The sequence below is a fragment of the Oncorhynchus keta genome, chromosome 36, assembly GCF_023373465.1.
Source record: "Oncorhynchus keta strain PuntledgeMale-10-30-2019 chromosome 36, Oket_V2, whole genome shotgun sequence".
Classification (NCBI taxonomy): domain Eukaryota; kingdom Metazoa; phylum Chordata; class Actinopteri; order Salmoniformes; family Salmonidae; genus Oncorhynchus; species Oncorhynchus keta.
This window is the reverse complement of record NC_068456.1, coordinates 26068395-26088602: the sequence shown is the minus strand read 5'-3', so window position 1 is coordinate 26088602 and position 20208 is coordinate 26068395. Positions and strand designations below refer to the sequence as shown.

At 42.3% G+C, this 20208-nt stretch overlaps 2 protein-coding genes across 2 annotated transcripts in view; one reads left to right on the top strand and one right to left on the bottom strand.

Annotated features, from left to right (window-relative positions):
• Positions 1-408: 408 nt before the first annotated feature.
• Positions 409-1761, bottom strand: LOC118369933 (ribosomal protein 63, mitochondrial-like). Its single transcript, XM_035754709.2, has 2 exons — positions 1602-1761; positions 409-893 (listed from the first exon to the last, which is right to left on the bottom strand). Exon 2 carries the CDS (start codon positions 847-849, stop codon positions 538-540), a length of 312 nt encoding a protein of 103 aa, XP_035610602.1. The 5' UTR covers positions 850-893; positions 1602-1761; the 3' UTR covers positions 409-537.
• A 425-nt stretch (positions 1762-2186) lies between these two features.
• LOC118369849 (1-phosphatidylinositol 4,5-bisphosphate phosphodiesterase epsilon-1-like) overlaps positions 2187-20208 on the top strand; it is a 40932-nt gene continuing 22910 nt past the window's right edge. Inside the window, exons 1-2 of the mRNA XM_035754591.2 lie at positions 2187-2462; positions 2872-4294. Coding sequence (XP_035610484.1) covers positions 3101-4294 — 1194 coding nt within the window. The 5' untranslated portion in view covers positions 2187-2462; positions 2872-3100. The remainder of the gene's footprint in view (positions 2463-2871; positions 4295-20208) is intronic.

The following is a 20208-nucleotide window of genomic DNA, read 5'->3' as shown; positions in this document are numbered from 1 at the left end:
TGAACTACTCCAGAGCTTGCACACCTGATTCAACTTGTTAACTGATCATCAAGACCTTTAATAGGTGAATCATATGAGCTAGTGTAGCAGATGGGAGCTGGAAACGCACTCCTCAGCCTGAAGTGTCTCCACTTGCGCTGCCCAAAGCTTTGCGGTTGGCACGAATGGGTAAGATGCTTCAGGAGGGCAGACACATGTTTGTGAGGCAGAGGTGTTGGGTTTGAGCTGAATCAAGAGGAAGTGGAAGCATGCTAAGAGGAAGCATGCTAAGCAAGCAGCATGGCATCCTTTACACTAGTTCAGGCCTACAACATAGGAAATATCTGGGGGTACCAAAAGAGAGGTTTGAAACCCACTGATGTCGATGGCACAAGAACATTTGAAATGTATTATGAAGCAAAGAACAGGTGGTTTTTAAATCAGAGCTGGCTTTATAGAGAATTTCCAACACTCCATAGTTCATATACATTACATACATTTCACACCGGAGTCAACCCTCTCTCCATCCCCCCACACAAAGTCAATACTTCCTCGTTATTAACTGGACCATGTCTTGGTTGTGTTGAGGTGACTTAGATGATCCGCAACATATTTATGTTCTGGAAACTTTTGAAACTTGGTCTCCTTAATTTTGAGCCAGTTCTGTGCTCGGCGCTCAGCGGCGTGTCCTCTCTCCTGCTCTGGGGTCATGTATGGTCTGGAGATCCAATACTCATTCTCTGCCTCGCGTTCCAGGTGCACCAGCATGTTGCGTTTCATCTGCCAGGTGATGGCACGTGGCCGACGGTACTTCCCGATCCACTGCTTCCCAGAGATGCCTTTCCTCAGCAGGGCCATGGTGAGGAACATTGTGAAGGATGGTGGTTCTTCTCAGCAAGTCGTGGATTTATAGGCTACAATATGATAGAAACAGAGAAAAATGTGGGTATTGGCTCCATCTTACAGGGGAGGAACATTGATCACTAACTAGGTGGTAGTGGCAAAACAATGGAGGGAATTTCATCAATGGAATAAAATGTAATTCCCCTGAAATGTTATCATTAAAAAAAATTGAATTAAGAAGTTACATTTTACAATTTAACGTGAGTCATTTAGCAGGTTCCGGCTTACAGTAGTGAGTTTTCTAATGGATGTATAATATGGTTATTTTCGTATAGCCACACGGGACCATATTAAATGTATAACTATAACTATAAACTATAAAATTACTAGAGATATATGGGTATACTCTTCCAAAACCCTGGAATATTTAGAAATGCAAATGCCATAAAAATGTAAAAAAGAACCGCGCATGCACAGAAGCTGTCCCCCTATCCTTGACAAAAACGACGCATCTACAGCTAATTTACATTTGGTTGAACAAATATTATTATGGACAGGTCTGTCCCATTTTCAGACTAATCCGAGTAATCAGAGTATATCATTTTACGAGTGAAACCCCGAATAATTTATCAAATCATTGACGCGATAAGTATAGCTAGCTGTGTTCACTATCAAAGCAAATGCTAGTTGGTAGCATTAGCCTGGCTAGCTACTACAAACGCGTTAAAAAAAATGAATTTATCAGGAAAATATTCCTAGCTCCATTTCTTTTGGATTACCTGTCAGTTATCCGACACAAATCCAGCAATATTGATGTTGTCTTCATGTAATTCGTGCAAAACGTGACCCCAGTCGGTTTGAAAGACATTTCTTTCTTCCGCGAATTCTACGGTATGCAGGAGGAATCAAACCATTTCACATGTAATGACGATTCCATTCCAGCTGGAGGCGCTATTATACAGAGTTGGTTACAAGACCACAGAAACAGTAATCCAGTTGTTTCATCAGAGACGGAATGTTTTCAAACCTCTGGTTTCATATGTTTTTGTTATGATAAGTTAAGAAATTTGTACCAATCAAATGTCATGTTCTTCACAATCAAAGAGGCACTATTTAATACCTTTAGAAAGCTGCTAAAATCTAATCTGCTAAAATAGGAAAGTAAGGTAATTGCAAAGTAGGCACGTGTTGCATTAACCAAATCCTAACCTTACCCTATGTTGTGTGTTTACTTTCTGAATGAGCAAGCAACTCATGATTGATTGTACACCCATATTGACCTGATGGTACAAAGTTCACATTGAATAAATGAGAGTATAAAAGCAAGTCTATTTAAGTGACTGCCACTTTAAACGCTGTGAAGGTATTAGCATTAGGTCCTGTCCAGTGTGATTGTAAAACAACCCAGTTAGCTGTGAGAATAAAAAAGGAAAAAAGCTCCTGCCAAGTTCTGTAACGAAAGCCCTGCCCGGTGAGATCCCTGTTTCTGTGACTCCCACTCCCCTGATTCCTCTCTTTTCCTCTCCTCACAGACCCCCTATAATACCAGGAATAGAGTAGGAACTGGGACGCTGGAACAGCATAAATGAAACTGGACAGCTGGAAATGAAACTGGAGAGACACAAGTCAACCACACTAAGGTAAGGACAACCTAATCATTCAACAAGATCACAGGCTGAAAAGTTTGAGCAGTTTTAGTCTTGTGACTTTTTGATTATTCTAATAGGGTTTTCATGTGATAATCCCATGCAAACAAACCTTTGATAATGCATGGTTTTTGATAGGTTACTGTAGCAGAAGAGAATGGGGTCCAATATTCTATTAACAATTTTTCATTCACCACTTTACGAGCTTTAATGCACGTACAGTAGGTCACTGCACAGAGCTCTGTTACAGTTACCCCATAATATGTTGTCTCGCTTTGTTTGGCCATAGGCTGATTGTAATGGTATATCTGTCTTCAATCATCAAATTATAGTCACTTCCCTTGGTGCATTGTATCCAGTGCCATTTTATATCTAACTTGGGTTTTCCTGCTGTCTCCTGCAGATTTACGAGGGGTGTGCCTGCCTGGCTGGCACAGCAGCAAAGTTCCTCTCTAATTGTGCACAGAGGGACACATCTCCTTAACAACATGCAGCATTGACAAAATAATTTCACTCTCCTGGCTTTCACAGCTGTTGTGGACTCCACCTGCACCCACCTCTGTTTCTAGATGCTCTGACATCTCTGAATACCGACCAGGAGGAAGACACAGACAGGCAGGCCGGCCAGCAAGATGGAGGAATTCTCTACCAGCAACACAGACGGGACAGAGACATGTGCCAAGGAGATAGATCATGGGACTGTGAGGCCCAGGGGCTCACATGGGGACCAGCAGAGAGTTAAAATTCAACTCCAGTCTGATAACACAGATGCACCGCCACCACCACCGGATAAACACTCCAGCAATGGCTGCCGTGCAATGGAGTCTCTGGATGCTGGATCGAGACAGAGAGAGTGTGTGACTGTGCCTGCCAGTAAACCTTCGGGTTGCTTCTGTAACGCAAGCTGCAGGAAGGGCCTTGGGCCTTGTGTACTGTGCTGCAGTCAAATCACAGACGTTTGCAAGGACCCTGACAGTAACACTGCAGTCCAGAGAGCAGGGATTTCACCTCAGACGTACACAGCTGATAAAACAGGATATGTTACACAGAGCATTGAAGGTACTGTAGTGCATCACAACACAGATGTACGCAGGAGTGTCATGGAGTTGGAGTCAGAGGAGTTGTCTCCTCTGTGTAATGCAATGACACTATCAGGTGGGGCCAGTAACAAGAACTGGTTTCAGGGCTTGCTCTACCCTGGTACCTCCTTAGGTTATGATAGAGGCAAGGGGGCTGTAGGGGGCAAGGTGTCAGGCTCAGAATCCTCAATGTCCTCAGTGCCATCTTCCACAGGAGTCACTACGGGCAGCTTTGCCTTCTGTCTGGTGGAGGAGGTGACATCATCAACAGTCGCCGACACGAGCTCTGTCCATAGACTCAGAGATGGCCACATCAGCCCAGGGGGCAAAGCCGAAACTAAAATGTGCTCTACATTGGCACTCCTTCCCGCCAGCCCTTCCAAAAGCCCCATGGCTTTAAAGATGGCCTCAGACAATGGGTTAGGATCTGACTGCGAGACTGAGGATAACTTTTCATATAATATGCAAGAGTGTTCGACGGTCCTGGTCCGTAGATTTTTGAGGGAAAACCAGAGGGTGAAGAAGTCGATGTGTACAGGAACCAGGGCTATCATCAGGACGTTACCCACAGGGAGGATCGGTGAGGAGGCGTGGAACACTGTCTGCAGAAGGGAGCCCCTCCAGGTTTGGGATGAGGATGGCCACCAAACTTCTGGGGGATACAGTGAACACAGTTCAACCTCTCAGAGTCTACATCTGCAAGTGTGTAAACTTCTCCTTGGAAAAACAGGAGACTTGTTTTTTGAGGTAAGAGCATACACGCACGTTGGCTTTAATGGTTCCATTGAGAAAAACTCTGTCACTTTTAGTTTAAAACTACTTTGGAAAATCCCTAGAGTACACTGGACACACACACCTAGACCATACCCACACAAACACATACACTGCGTGTTTCAGAAAGGAAACGTGTGTAAAAAAAAATAAAATGGTACAGTGCTACACTATGTAGTGTGAGCCAAAACTCAGGTTGACGTATTTTGGGATGAATCTTATCTTGGAGGCTGAGCTGAGTGATTTCCACTAGATGGGCCAGTGGCAATGTAAAACATGTATGAATGTGTTGTTGTTGTTCCTTTTTTGGTCTTATTTTAAGGTTAGGGTTAGGCATAAGGTTATCAGTTTGGTTAGGGTTAGGCACAAGGTTATCAGTTTGGTTAGGCATAAGGTTATCAGTTTGGTTAGGCATAAGGTTATCAGTTTGGTTAGGGTTAGGCACAAGGTTATCAGTTTGGTTAGGCATAAGGTTATCAGTTTGGTTAGGCATAAGGTTATCAGTTTGGTTAGGGTTAGGCATAAGGTTATCAGTTTGGTTAGGCATAAGGTTATCAGTTTGGTTAGGCATAAGGTTATCAGTTTGGTTAGGGTTAGGCATAAGGTTATCAGTTTGGTTAGGCATAAGGTTATCAGTTTGGTTAGGCATAAGGTTATCAGTTTGGTTAGGCATAAGGTTATCAGTTTGGTTAGGCATAAGGTTATCAGTTTGGTTAGGCATAAGGTTATCAGTTTGGTTAGGCATAAGGTTATCAGTTTGGTTAGGCATAAGGTTATCCGTTTGGTTAGGCATAAGGTTATCAGTTTGGTTAGGCATACGGTTATCAGTTTGGTTAGGGTTAGGCATACGGTTATCAGTTTGGTTAGGCATAAGGTTATCAATTTGGTTAGGCATAAGGTTATCAGTTTGGTTAGGCATACGGTTATCAGTTTGGTTAGGGTTAGGCATAAGGTTATCAGTTTGGTTAGGCATAAGGTTATCAGTTTGGTTAGGCATAAGGTTATCAATTTGGTTAGGGTTAGGCATACGGTTATCAGTTTGGTTAGGCATAAGGTTATCAGTTTGGTTAGGCATAAGGTTATCAGTTTGGTTAGGCATACGGTTATCAGTTTGGTTAGGCATAAGGTTATCAGTTTGGTTAGGGTTAGGCATAAGGTTATCAGTTTGGTTAGGCATAAGGTTATCAGTTTGGTTAGGCATAAGGTTATCAGTTTGGTTAGGGTTAGGCATAAGGTTATCAGTTTGGTTAGGCATAAGGTTATCAGTTTGGTTAGGGTTAGGCATAAGGTTATCAGTTTGGTTAGGGTTAGGCATAAGGTTATCAGTTTGGTTAGGGTTAGGCATAAGGTTATCAGTTTGGTTAGGCATAAGGTTATCAGTTTGGTTAGGGTTAGGCATAAGGTTATCAGTTTGGTTAGGGTTAGGCATAAGGTTATCAGTTTGGTTAGGGTTAGGCATAAGGTTATCAGTTTGGTTAGGCATAAGGTTATCAGTTTGGTTAGGGTTAGGCATAAGGTTATCCGTTTGGTTAGGGTTAGGCATAAGGTTATCAGTTTGGTTAGGGTTAGGCATAAGGTTGTCAGTTTGGTTAGGGTTAGGCATAAGGTTATCAGTTTGGTTAGGGTTAGGCATAAGGTTATCAGTTTGGTTAGGCATAAGGTTATCAGTTTGGTTAGGGTTAGGCATAAGGTTATCAGTTTGCTTAAGGTTAGGGTTAGGCATAAGGTTATCAGTTTGCTTAAGGTTAGGGTTAGGCATGAGGTTATCAGTTTGGTTAGGGTTAGGCATGAGGTTATCAGTTTGCTTAAGGTTAGGGTTAGGCATGAGGTTATCAGTTTGCTTAAGGTTAGGGTTAGGCATGAGGTTATCAGTTTGCTTAAGGTTAGGGTTAGGCATGAGGTTATCAGTTTGGTTAGGGTTAGGCATAAGGTTATCAGTTTGCTTAAGGTTAGGGTTGGGCATAAGGTTATCAGTTTGCTTAAGGTTAGGTGTAGGTTTCACATCTTATTTTAAGGTTAGGGTTAGGCGTAAGGTTATCAGTTTGCTTAAGGTTAGGGTTGGGCATAAGGTTATCAGTTTGCTTAAGGTTAGGTGTAGGTTTCACATCTTATTTTAAGGTTAGGGTTAGGCATAAGGTTATCAGTTTGCTTAAGGTTAGGTGTAGGTTTCACATCTTATTTTAAGGTTAGGGTTAGGCGTAAGGTTATCAGTTTGCTTAAGGTTAGGTGTAGGTTTCACATCTTATTTTAAGGTTAGGGTTAGGCGTAAGGTTATCAGTTTGCTTAAGGTTAGGTGTAGGTTTCACATCTTATTTTAAGGTTAGGGTTGGGCATAAGGTTATCAGTTTGCTTAAGGTTAGGTGTAGGTTTCACATCTTATTTTAAGGTTAGGGTTAGGCATAAGGTTATCAGTTTGCTTAAGGTTAGGTGTAGGTTTCACATCTTATTTTAAGGTTAGGGTTAGGCATAAGGTTATCAGTTTGCTTAAGGTTAGGTTTCATCTTATTTTAAGGTTAGGGTTAGGTGTAGGTTATCAGTCTTGCTTTAAGGTTAGGGTTAGGCAGGTTTCACATCTTATTTTAAGGTTAGGGTTAGGCATAAGGTTATCAGTTTGCTTAAGGTTAGGTGTAGGTTTCACATCTTATTTTAAGGTTAGGGTTAGGCGTAAGGTTATCAGTTTGCTTAAGGTTAGGTGTAGGTTTCACATCTTATTTTAAGGTTAGGGTTAGGCATAAGGTTATCAGTTTGCTTAAGGTTAGGTGTAGGTTTCACATCTTATTTTAAGGTTAGGGTTAGGCGTAAGGTTATCAGTTTGCTTAAGGTTAGGTGTAGGTTTCACATCTTATTTTAAGGTTAGGGTTAGGCGTAAGGTTATCAGTTTGCTTAAGGTTAGGTGTAGGTTTCACATCTTATTTTAAGGTTAGGGTTAGGCATAAGGTTATCAGTTTGCTTAAGGTTAGGTGTAGGTTTCACATCTTATTTTAAGGTTAGGGTTAGGCGTAAGGTTATCAGTTTGCTTAAGGTTAGGTGTAGGTTTCACATCTTATTTTAAGGTTAGGGTTAGGCATAAGGTTATCAGTTTGCTTAAGGTTAGGTGTAGGTTTCACATCTTATTTTAAGGTTAGGGTTAGGCATAAGGTTATCAGTTTGCTTAAGGTTAGGTGTAGGTTTCACATCTTATTTTAAGGTTAGGGTTAGGCATAAGGTTATCAGTTTGCTTAAGGTTAGGTGTAGGTTTCACATCTTATTTTAAGGTTAGGGTTAGGCATAAGGTTATCAGTTTGCTTAAGGTTAGGTGTAGGTTTCACATCTTATTTTAAGGTTAGGGTTAGGCGTAAGGTTATCAGTTTGCTTAAGGTTAGGGTTAGGCATAAGGTTATCAGTTTGCTTAAGGTTAGGTGTAGGTTTCACATCTTATTTTAAGGTTAGGGTTAGGCATAAGGTTATCAGTTTGCTTAAGGTTAGGGTTAGGCGTAAGGTTATCAGTTTGCTTAAGGTTAGGGTTAGGCATAAGGTTATCAGTTTGCTTAAGGTTAGGTGTAGGTTTCACATCTTATTTTAAGGTTAGGGTTAGGCATAAGGTTATCAGTTTGCTTAAGGTTAGGTGTAGGTTTCACATCTTATTTTAAGGTTAGGGTTAGGCATAAGGTTATCAGTTTGCTTAAGGTTAGGTGTAGGTTTCACATCTTATTTTAAGGTTAGGGTTAGGCATAAGGTTATCAGTTTGGTTAGGCATAAGGTTATCCGTTTGGTTAGGGTTAGGTTTCATAAGGTTATAAGGTTATCAGTTTGCTTAAGGTTAGGTGTAGGTTTCACATCTTATTTTAAGGTTAGGGTTAGGCATAAGGTTATCAGTTTGCTTAAGGTTAGGTGTAGGTTTCACATCTTATTTTAAGGTTAGGGTTAGGCATAAGGTTATCAGTTTGCTTAAGGTTAGGTGTAGGTTTCACATCTTATTTTAAGGTTAGGGTTAGGCATAAGGTTATCAGTTTGGTTAGGCATAAGGTTATCCGTTTGGTTAGGGTTAGGCATAAGGTTATCAGTTTGCTTAAGGTTAGGTGTAGGTTTCACATCTTATTTTAAGGTTAGGGTTAGGCGTAAGGTTATCAGTTTGCTTAAGGTTAGGTGTAGGTTTCACATCTTATTTTAAGGTTAGGGTTAGGCATAAGGTTATCAGTTTGCTTAAGGTGAGGTGTAGGTTTCACATCTTATTTTAAGGTTAGGGTTAGGCATAAGGTTATCAGTTTGCTTAAGGTTAGGGTTAGGCATAAGGTTATCAGTTTGCTTAAGGTTAGGTGTAGGTTTCACATCTTATTTTAAGGTTAGGGTTAGGCGTAAGGTTATCAGTTTGCTTAAGGTTAGGTGTAGGTTTCACATCTTATTTTAAGGTTAGGGTTAGGCGTAAGGTTATCAGTTTGCATTAAGGTTATCCGGGTTAGGCATAAGGTTATCAGTTTGCTTAAGGTTAGGTGTAGGTTTCACATCTTATTTTAAGGTTAGGGTTAGGCGTAAGGTTATCAGTTTGCTTAAGGTTAGGTGTAGGTTTCACATCTTATTTTAAGGTTAGGGTTAGGCATAAGGTTATCAGTTTGCTTAAGGTTAGGTTTCACATCTTATTTTAAGTTAGGGTTAGGCATAAGGTTATCAGTTTGCTTAAGGTTAGGTGTAGGTTTCACATCTTATTTTAAGGTTAGGGTTAGGCGTAAGGTTATCAGTTTGCTTAAGGTTAGGTGTAGGTTTCACATCTTATTTTAAGGTTAGGGTTAGGCATAAGGTTATCAGTTTGGTTAGGCATAAGGTTATCCGTTTGGTTAGGGTTAGGCATAAGGTTATCAGTTTGCTTAAGGTTAGGTGTAGGTTTCACATCTTATTTTAAGGTTAGGGTTAGGCATACGGTTATCAGTTTGGTTAGGCATAAGGTTATCCGTTTGGTTAGGGTTAGGCATAAGGTTATCAGTTTGCTTAAGGTGAGGTGTAGGTTTCACATCTTATTTTAAGGTTAGGGTTAGGCGTAAGGTTATCAGTTTGCTTAAGGTTAGGTGTAGGTTTCACATCTTATTTTAAGGTTAGGGTTGGTTAGGCATAAGGTTATCAGTTTGCTTAAGGTTAGGTGTAGGTTTCACATCTTATTTTAAGGTTAGGGTTAGGCATAAGGTTATCAGTTTGCTTAAGGTTAGGTGTAGGTTTCACATCTTATTTTAAGGTTAGGGTTAGGCATAAGGTTATCAGTTTGCTTAAGGTTAGGTGTAGGTTTCACATCTTATTTTAAGGTTAGGGTTAGGCATAAGGTTATCAGTTTGCTTAAGGTTAGGTGTAGGTTTCACATCTTATTTTAAGGTTAGGGTTAGGCGTAAGGTTATCAGTTTGCTTAAGGTTAGGTGTAGGTTTCACATCTTATTTTAAGGTTAGGGTTAGGCATAAGGTTATCAGTTTGCTTAAGGTTAGGTGTAGGTTTCACATCTTATTTTAAGGTTAGGGTTAGGCATAAGGTTATCAGTTTGCTTAAGGTTAGGTGTAGGTTTCACATCTCATTGTATGACTTTGTAGTGACTTCCCTGCAGAGCTGCCATTAGTATATGAGTCACCCCAATAAAAGCCAACCTGCAGCCAAAACTCACTGAGCTGCAGTGGCAATGGGGGTTGGGGCAGCCGGGTCGGAGAGTAAAGGGGAGGGGTGCTTAACTAAGTAGAACTTTAGAGGCCTGTATTATAGAGGTGTGTCTCAAATGTCACCATATTCCTTATATAGTGCACTATTTTTGACCAGAGCCTTATGGGCCCTAGTCAAAAGTAGTGCACTATAAAGGCAATAGGGTGCCATTTGCGACACAGCTACAGGGCATGGGCTGCTCTGCACTAGTGGGTACACACCCAATGGAAAAGTTAGGCTACACCATTACATCACAATCACTTGGCATATGGTTACAATCTCAACCATGCAAAACAAATACAGTCAGTGGAAAACAAAGCACTCACGCTCCAGAGTTTGTTTTTAAGGTGCTTCTGAGTCAAAAACATCAAGCTTCAGGAGAAATAAAAGGAACAACTTGCGTACTTGGCCTATTTATAGCTTCAACCTGTGGTAATTGTTTGGTAGGTAGACCCAGAGTAGGTTAAAACAGTCACAGCCTATTGAAAGAGGAACCTGTCATATAAGGATGATTAGAGAGAACTGAGAGATGAGGGGATGGTCTGTCTTCAGTCCGCTTTACACCTTCACCAGGAATCATGAGAGATGAGAGGGATGGTCTGTCTTCAGTCCGCTTTACACCTTCACCAGGAATCATGAGAGATGAGAGGGATGGTCTGTCTTCAGTCCGCTTTACACCTTCACCAGGAATCATGAGAGATGAGAGGGATGGTCTGTCTTCAGTCTGCTTTACACCTTCACCAGGAATCATGAGAGATGAGGGGGATGGTCTGTCTTCAGTCTGCTTTACACCTTCACCAGGAATCATGAGAGATGAGGGGGGTGGTCTGTCTTCAGTCTGCTTTACACCTTCACCAGGAATCATGAGAGATGAGAGGGATGGTCTGTCTTCAGTCTGCTTTACACCTTCACCAGGAATCATGAGAGATGAGAGGGATGGTCTGTCTTCAGTCTGCTTTACACCTTCACCAGGAATCATGAGAGATGAGGGGGATGGTCTGTCTTCAGTCTGCTTTACACCTTCACCAGGAATCATGAGAGATGAGAGGGATGGTCTGTCTGCAGTCTGCTTTACACCTTCACCAGGAATCATGAGAGATGAGGGGGATGGTCTGTCTTCAGTCTGCTTTACACCTTCACCAGGAATCATGAGAGATGAGAGGGATGGTCTATCTTCAGTCTGCTTTACACATTCACCAGGAATCATGAGAGATGAGGGGGATGGTCTGTCTTCAGTCTGCTTTACGCCTTCACCAGGAATCATGAGAGATGAGAGGGATGGTCTGTCTTCAGTCTGCTTTACACCTTCACCAGGAATCATGAGAGATGAGGGGGATGGTCTGTCTTCAGTCTGCTTTACACCTTCACCAGGAATCATGAGAGATGAGGGGGATGGTCTGTCTTCAGTCCGCTTTACACCTTCACCAGGAATCATGAGAGATGAGGGGGATGGTCTGTCTTCAGTCTGCTTTACACCTTCACCAGGAATCATGAGAGATGAGGGGGATGGTCTGTGTTCAGTCCTCTTTACACCTTCACCAGGAATCATGAGAGATGAGGGGGATGGTCTGTCTTCAGTCCTCTTTACACCTTCACCAGGAATCTTGAGAGATGAGGAGGATGGTCTGTCTTCAGTCCTCTTTACACCTTCACCGGGAATCATATGAGATGAGAGGGATGGTCTGTCTTCAGTCTGCTTTACACCTTCACCAGAAATCATGAGAGATGAGAGGCATGGTCTGTCTTCAGTCTGCTTTACACCTTCACCAGGAATCATGAGAGATGAGGGGGATGGTCTGTCTTCAGTCCTCTTTACACCTTCACCAGGAATCATGAGAGATGAGGGGGGTGGTCTGTCTTCAGTCTGCTTTACACTTTCACCGGGAATCATGAGAGATGAGGGGGATGGTCTGTCTTCAGTTTGCTTTACACCTTCACCAGGAATCATGAGAGATGAGGGGGGTGGTCTGTCTTCAGTCTGCTTTACACATTCACCAGGAATCATGAGAAGATGGTGATGTCTGTGTTGACTTTTAAGAAATGTATTTTCTCAGGACCCCAAATGGAAAAATGCCTTTGGGCTTTATTATGTTTTATCCTCAATTATTTTATGTAAAGTTGTTAAAACATGACAGTGTGTACTGTGGTCCAACACAATAAAGAGTTATGAGTACATTGCTAAAAGGGAGAATGAGGAGTGGCATGAGCTCAGAGGGGGTTATGATGCAGTCTAGTCTGGGATTCAAATGACAACAAAGTGGGGCCCCTGCCACTTTTGGAGACAAACATTTTAGAAAAGTATTTACCAATCACAGATTGCCCCTTTAGAAGTCAGTAAACCTCAGAGAATGGACTGCAGACCTTCTCATTCAGTACTTATTCTGCAGCAGCAATAGACTGTACGCTGCTGGTAATAATACATTAGACTCCCACCTAGTGGTATGATATATATTGTTACTTCTCACTTAAACCATTGGCACAGAGAAGTGTCCAATCTAATCTGAAAAACACTGATGTTTGCTCCAGTCCAAGCAATGACACACCTGATTCAAATTATCAATCAATTATAGTCTGTAATAAATACTTTATTATTTGAATTAGGGTCAATTAAATGCTCTCCTTTTGAAAATAAATTGCATGGCCGATTCAACTGACAGCAGAAGACATGAAATTTACTGCAACTGTTGTTGTACAATAGATATTTGTACTGAGCCACCGTGGTCTCAGCAGAAAATAAGACTCTAAGATCCTTGTTAAGTAATTTCTGTAGAAAATAATACCAGAATCTGTTTCAGTGATCAGGGTTTAAAGAGGTAATTTCAAGGTTGACTGAACTCAATAGTGTGGGTCAGGGATGAAGACAATTCAGGGAATTTCAAAGGGGAAAATCAGTTCATGAAGGGAAAAAAATTGGCATTTAAAATAGCAGTCATGGTTATTGAATAAACAATGTGATTGGTAGCTGTGTGTGTAAAGGACCTCACGCTGCTTGCTTAGCGAGTACCGTTTCCTCCTGAGTCGGCTCATACCAAGGCTCGAACCCATTACCCCAGCCTTGCTAACACACGTAATCACCCTCCTGATGCGTCATCCCATTCGCACCACGGAAAAGCTAGCTTTTGCGGGCCACTTCAGGCTAAGGAGTGATTTTCATGTGCGTGTGTGTGTCCTGTGTGAGTCTTTTCTTGAGTGCAGTCACTTGCCGACCTAACGTGATGGCGTAAGGCTTTGTTTCCACAATATAGAGATTTTCACGGATCGCCCAAACTGCAGTGGTTTGTGTAGAAGAGCAACGTGATGTGTTTTATAGAGAATGGTCATGTTCTCCTAATAACTCCTCTGACTGATGTCAAGTCTCCCTAACTATATAAGGGGAGCTGCCCCACCCCCTCTCTCTAGTTTTGCTCCCTCTCTCTCCTCTTAGATTTCAGACATGCTCTTTCTCTTCTGTCTGAAACATATCTCTGTCTCAAACATACTCTAATTGTGGAGGCTGTATTGCATTAGGCATGATTTTCTAATGTAAGTCAAATATATTGTCTTTGTCATTCAGATGGTTTATTCAATGAAAGCAGTAGCACTAGTACTGAACTGACTTTTCTATCAAATTATGCATACTATCATCTTAGTTATTCGTATCAGTGGTGATCGCTCAAGGTAGAGTGTGATTGTGTTCCTGATGGTAAATGCGGGTCGTATTTGTCTCTGTTCAACTGTTAGGTAAAACCCTACAAGATAGGCAGAGTGTTGCTTATGGCAGTATATCTTATAGTGTTACAGGGGTTCCGTACATGATCTTGTGGCACAACTATCATTTCAGATGGTTTCATTGCAAACATGCAGTACAGTATATTACATGCATCCTTGTGACAAGTGCTGTAGTATTATAGTCTATGAAAGGCTGTATGGATGGCTGAAGTGATACCAAAAACCTTAACAAGATTCTATTGCAGAGGGATGTGTATCCCTGGTTTGGTGTAATATGGAAGAATAGTTTCTAGCCAATGTATAGACTGCCCATGGCCAATAGGTCCATGGCCAACATCTGTACCAACCTTCCACAATTTGACAAAAACATATTTTTTATTTAAGACATTGAGACCTACTGAAGGTCTCTTTTACAAATGTGCCCTGTATGTACAACATAATATACACATTATAACCAAGCGCTATATATATACTGTATATACACATTAAAATACAAAACACAGTCATGGGAAGCACAAATAAAATATCACAAATCACCCAGAAAAACAAGTTACATTCCTCCACAAATAAGTCCACAATCAATCCTTTAAATTGCCCAAACAGCAGCAGAACATCAAGATGAAAGGTATTAGGGTGTTCTCTCTCGTTCCACTTGACTAAATTTGTTGTTCTATTTCATTTCATTTAAACAGATAGAAATGTATAAACTGACATGAGTTTTAAGCCATATACAGTATGAAAGGTATTTGAGTAACACTTAACATTGAATGTATCATTTCTAAATGGGTCGTAAAGAGCTTATCAGTTGTTGATAGACGGTTTGGTTTACAGGTGGTAATAAACATGTATTACTATCTGACAGATATAATCTTTCTTTATTGGTTTAGGCCTAGAAATTATTGTACATGGGGTTGGGTAGGTTACTTTCTAAATGTAATCTGTTATAGTTACTAGTTACCTGTCCAAAATTGTAATCAGTAATAACTTCTGGATTACCCAAACTCAGTAACGTTATCTGATTACATTCAGTTACTTTTAGATTACTTTCCCCTTAAGAGGTATTAGAAGAAGACAATGTACAGTATGTTACCAATTGAACGACACCTATTGCAGGATAAATCAATGTTAAAGTTTACATAGCTGGCCATATACGGATGTTAAATTTTACTTAATGGATTGGTTATGTAGGCTTCTTCTAACCCATCACTTTCTACTACATTTAATAATACCATTAAATTATATCTTTACATTAAAAACCAAGTCTATCAGAATTCCAGTCAGAATAGGACTTGGAAATATTGAAGTATAGATTAGCCAAATTGTTTTACCTGAGCATGACCCCAAAACTAAGGACTTGTTTGTCACACCCTGATCTGGTTCACCTGTCCTTGTAATTGTCTCCACCCCTTCCATGTGTTGCGTTTTATCCCCGGTGTATATATCCTTGTGTTTCCTGTCTCTCTGTGCCAGTTCATCTTGTTTGCCAAGTCAACCAGCATTTTTCTTTGCTCCTATTTTTCCCAGTCTCTGCTTATTTCTAGTCCTCCTGGTTTTGACCCTTGCCTGTCCTGACTCCGAACCCGCCTGCCTGACCACTCTGCCTGGTCTGATTATCAGCCTGCCTATCCCCTTGTACTGTTTTTGGACTCCGATCTGGTTTCTGACCCCTGCCTGGCTTGACCTCGAGACTGCCTATCGTCTGGTACTGTTTGGACCTGGTTTATGAATTCTCGTCTGTCCCCGACCTGCCTTTGCGTACTCCCTTTGTTATAATAAATATCAGAGCACTACCATCTGACTCCTGTGTCTGCATTTGGGTCTTGCCTTGTGCCCTTATATTATTAGCCACCCCTCCTCGATGTTTATGATTTTGTTGTCATGGAGGACTGATTGGGCTCATTGATTTGAGTTGAAAAATAAATGCTGCACTCATGGCATGCTTTGAGCACTACTGAAAAGTGCTATTTACACGTAAAAAATAAATGCCATGTGCTGCATTTGCCTATTGTTTACCTTTTTGTTGGTGACACTTTATCTTGATAATATGCAGCTGTTTAAAGTGCAAATCCACAGATGAAACAATAACAAAATGGATGCCCAGCCTCTGTTTTGGTGAAAAGTTGAGGGATGGGCCTGGAGAAATGTAACCACTCTCAGATGAATAGACAGAGCTATGGAAGCAAGGACTGACCATCCATGATATAAAATTATTGTTTTAACCATGTTATGAGGCTATACAGTGTTTATTTATATTTACAATGTTTACAAACATTGGAATAAATCAATCTTATATTTTGGGTTGTCATGGAGTACGACAGTTGAACTAAGCTCATGAAGGATTTATAAATTATATTCTTCAACAATCAATGGATATATATACACTACCATTCAAAAGTTTGGGGTGACTTGTCCTTGTTTTTGAAAGAAAAGCACATTTTTTGTTGTCCATTAAAATATCAAATTGATCAGAAATACACTTCTGGTGGAACAAACCTAAATTTGTGCCTTTTTCAATTCTGATTTGAATATCATTGAGAAAACAGAGAAGTGTCAAAGATATATATTTTTTGCTAACATCCTTCTGAATTTAAAAGTAGTCGTCTGGTTTTTCGAAAGTATCTGTAATCTGATTACAATATTTTTGCTGGTAACGGATTACAGTTACTGTTTTTTTGTAATCCCTTACATGTAATCCGTTACTCCCCAACCCTGATTGTACAATACTAGCAACAAGCTGAATGGGAAGTAAGCCTAGAACTTACTAGATATGTTCTTATATTGAAACTTTACAAATGTACAAAACCACATATAACAACAACACTAAATAACCAAGGCTTCCTCTCCTCATCTCCTACAGTCATCTTCTCTGATGTAAAATAAATGGACTGGACCAGTCCGACTGGTGTATGCAAATACTAAGAAGATATCGCTCTCACCTTCCATATGATAAGTACAGAATGGAGTGTAGATGAGTGGAGGACGCCACTATAGACAATTGTGTTGCACCCTATGATCATCTTCAAATCCACCAAAATCCTGAGCTTTGAGTGAAATAACCAGATTTGACGATACAATCATCTGACAAATGAGGTCCATTGAAGGCCATTCTCTTAACATCTGTGGAAGCCTCTGGTCCAGCGCAGTGCATGCTGATCAGATTCATTTAGGGAAAACATTTAGAAATAGAAAACAAAAACACGCTGCTCTTACCAATGTGGCCACGTCTCAAGGGCACAGATTGTATCTTACCTAGTTATTTTCTGATGATCTCATTTTGCTCTATTGTAGGTTTGGCAACTGTGTGTGTTTTCTATACCTGTTCGCACCTTTCCCTGTAGGCTTTACAGACGCTCCCCACCTCTTGTTTGCAACCCTTCTAATTTAGTGTACCCTGCACGCAAAAACCATGTTGAATTCCAGGTCTCTGGCAGCATTTGGAACTGCCGATTTGCGGTCAAGAACGTCAAGTTCATCTCAGCTTATGCTGCGCTTCAGACCCTTGACTTTTTGGCTCAGACACAGACATGGATCCCCCCAGAGAATACTTCTACTCCAGCTGCTCTCTCTTCATCTGACTATGTTTTCTCTCTTAGTCCGAGGGCATCTAGACGTCGCGGTGGTGGCACAGGGCTACTCATTTCTCCTAAGTGGAGTTTTTTTTTTCTCCCTCACATTTCCTCCCTCACCCACGTGTCCATCTCCTCATTTGAATTCCATGCTGTCACTGTCACTCGTCCGCTCAAGCTTAACATTGATGTCATCTATCGCCCACCACTTGCTCTTAGAGAGTTCCTTAATGAGCTTGACACCATGATAAATTAATTTCCTGACAATGGTTCACCGCTCTTTGTGCTTGGCGACTTCAACCTCCTGACGTCTGCCTTCGTTTAATTTCTTTCCAACTTTCTTTCCCCTCCTTGCCTCTTTTGACCTCACCCTTCCCAGTCCCCTCCAACTCACAAGGCAGGCAACACACTTGACCTCACCCTTTCCCAATCCCCTCCAACTCACAAGGCAGGCAACACACTTGACCTCACCCTTCCCAGTCCCCTCCAACTCACAAGGCAGGCAACACACTTGACCTCACCCTTCCCAGTCCCCTCCAACTCACAAGGCAGGCAACACACTTGACCTCACCCTTCCCAGTCCCCTCCAACTCACAAGGCAGGCAATGCACTTGACCTCACCCTTCCCAGTCCCCTCCAACTCACAAGGCAGGCAATACTCTTGACCTCACCCTTCCCAATCCCCTCCAACTCACAAGGCAGGCAATACTCTTGACCTCACCCTTCCCAATCCCCTCCAACTCACAAGACAGGCAATGCTCTTGACCTCACCCTTCCCAATCCTCTCCAACTCACAAGACAGGCAATACTCTTGACCTCACCCTTCCTAGTCCCCTCCAACTCACAAGACAGGCAATACTCTTGACCTTACCCTTCCCAATCCCCTCCAACTCACTCTCCTATGACTCGCACTGTCCCCTTTCCCCCCGGCCGGCTCGACCCTCCCCTCCTGGTCCGTGGCTGAGTGACTCATTGCCAGCTTACAGGACAGGGATGCATGCGGGCTGCTGAGTGAAAATGGAGGAAAATTCAACTTCTTTCACTCCCTCCTCGCTACCTTCTCTTCCTCTGTATCCACTGCTAAAGCCACTTTATATCACTCTAAATGTCAAGCTTCTGCCTCTAACCCTAGGAAACGCTTTTCCACTTGCTCCTCCCTCCTTAATCCCTCCCCCTCCCTCTGTGGACGACTTTGTCAACCACTTTGAAAAGACTGACGACATCTGCTCCTCATTCACTCGGCCTATTGGATCCACTGGTCCCAGTCACACAGAACTACTCTGTCTTGACCTCTTTCTCCTCTTTCTCTCCAGATGAAATCCTGCAACTAGTGAGGTCCGTTCGCCCATCAACCTGCCTGCTCAACCCTATCCCCTCCTCTCTTCTCCAAACCATCTCTGGAGACCTTCTCCCATTCCTTACTTTTCTCATCACCTCATCCCTGACCCCTCTGATTTCAAAATGGCGGAGTCACTCCCTTCCTCAAGAAACCAAAACTACATACCAGTATACCTTCTTATTTTCTTTCCTAAACACTTGAGCATTCTAGGCCCTCCTCTTCTCTTCTCTCTATACACCACGTCACTCAGCTCAGTCACATCCTCACATGGTCTCTCCTATCAGTGCTTTGTGGAGGACACTTAACTACTTTCTCAATATCTCTGCGTGCCTGGCAGATATCTCAGCTTGGATGTCTCCCCACCACCTCAAGCTCAAGCTCAACCTCAACAAGACAGAATGTAATGTAATGTCTGTAAGGAAGAAGACACCCTGCTGGTTATGATATCCGCACATATCTTATGGAAGTATGTAGTATGGAAGACTTTCTAGAAGAATGAACATACATGTGTGTGTGGTGTGCATGCGTGCGTCCGTTCATTGGTGTGTTCATCTATATGTTCGGGAGAATAAATTCATTCATGACTATGAGTTCCATACCCTTTAAATGAACCAAAGGAGGTTAAAGTCCGGTGATGATAATGTGAATATAATTTCAGAATATTAGACTCCAGGGAATATATGTTTTAACTAAAGCATATTGTCTGTTAGGTTCTGCCAGCTGGATCCACTTCCCTGTCTCCTCTCTCTCTCCTGGTGGTGGGGGCTGAATGTCCTGGGGTAGGGTGGTGGTCCTAGGGAGGGGTGGTGGTGGATGGGGGCTGAATGTCCTGGGGTAGGGTGGTGGTCCTAGGGAGGGGTGGTGGTAGGTGGGGGCTAAATGTCCTGGTGTAGTGTGGTGGTCCTAGGGAGGGGTGGTGGTGGATGGGGGCTGAATGTCCTGGGGTAGGGTGGTGGTCCTAGGGAGGGGTGGTGGTGGGTGAGTGCTAAATATCCTGGGGTAGTGTGGTGGTCCTAGGGAGGGGTGGTGGTGGGTGGGTGCTGAATGTCCTGGGGTAGTGTGGTGGTCCTAGGTAGGGGTGGTGGTGGGTGGGGGATGAATGTCCTGGGGTAGTGTGGTGGTCCTAGGTAGGGGTGGTGGTGGGTGGGGGATGAATGTCCTGGGGTAGTGTGGTGGTCCTAGGTAGGGGTGGTGGTGGGTGGGGGATGAATGTCCTGGGGTAGTGTGGTGGTCCTAGGTAGGGGTGGTGGTGGGTGGGGGATGAATGTCCTGGGGTAGTGTGGTGGTCCTAGGTAGGGGTGGTGGTGGGTGGGGGATGAATGTCCTGGGGTAGTGTGGTGGTCCTAGGTAGGGGTGGTGGTGGGTGGGGGCTGAATGTCCTGGGGAGGGGTGTTAGTGGGGAATGTGTTGCACCACAGGCGCCCTTTCACGGGCCCCAAACCTTAATCCTGGATAGCTGAGAACATCCTTATAAACAAGAGATTTACAGACAGAAGATCCCAAAGTTCAGATCTTTATAAAACAGGAAATATCATTAAAAAAATACCATCTTCCGTTTTGGAAAAGGAGGGAAGCGCCCTCTACCAAATTATGGCTCAGTGAATTGGCAAACACTGTACACTTAGAA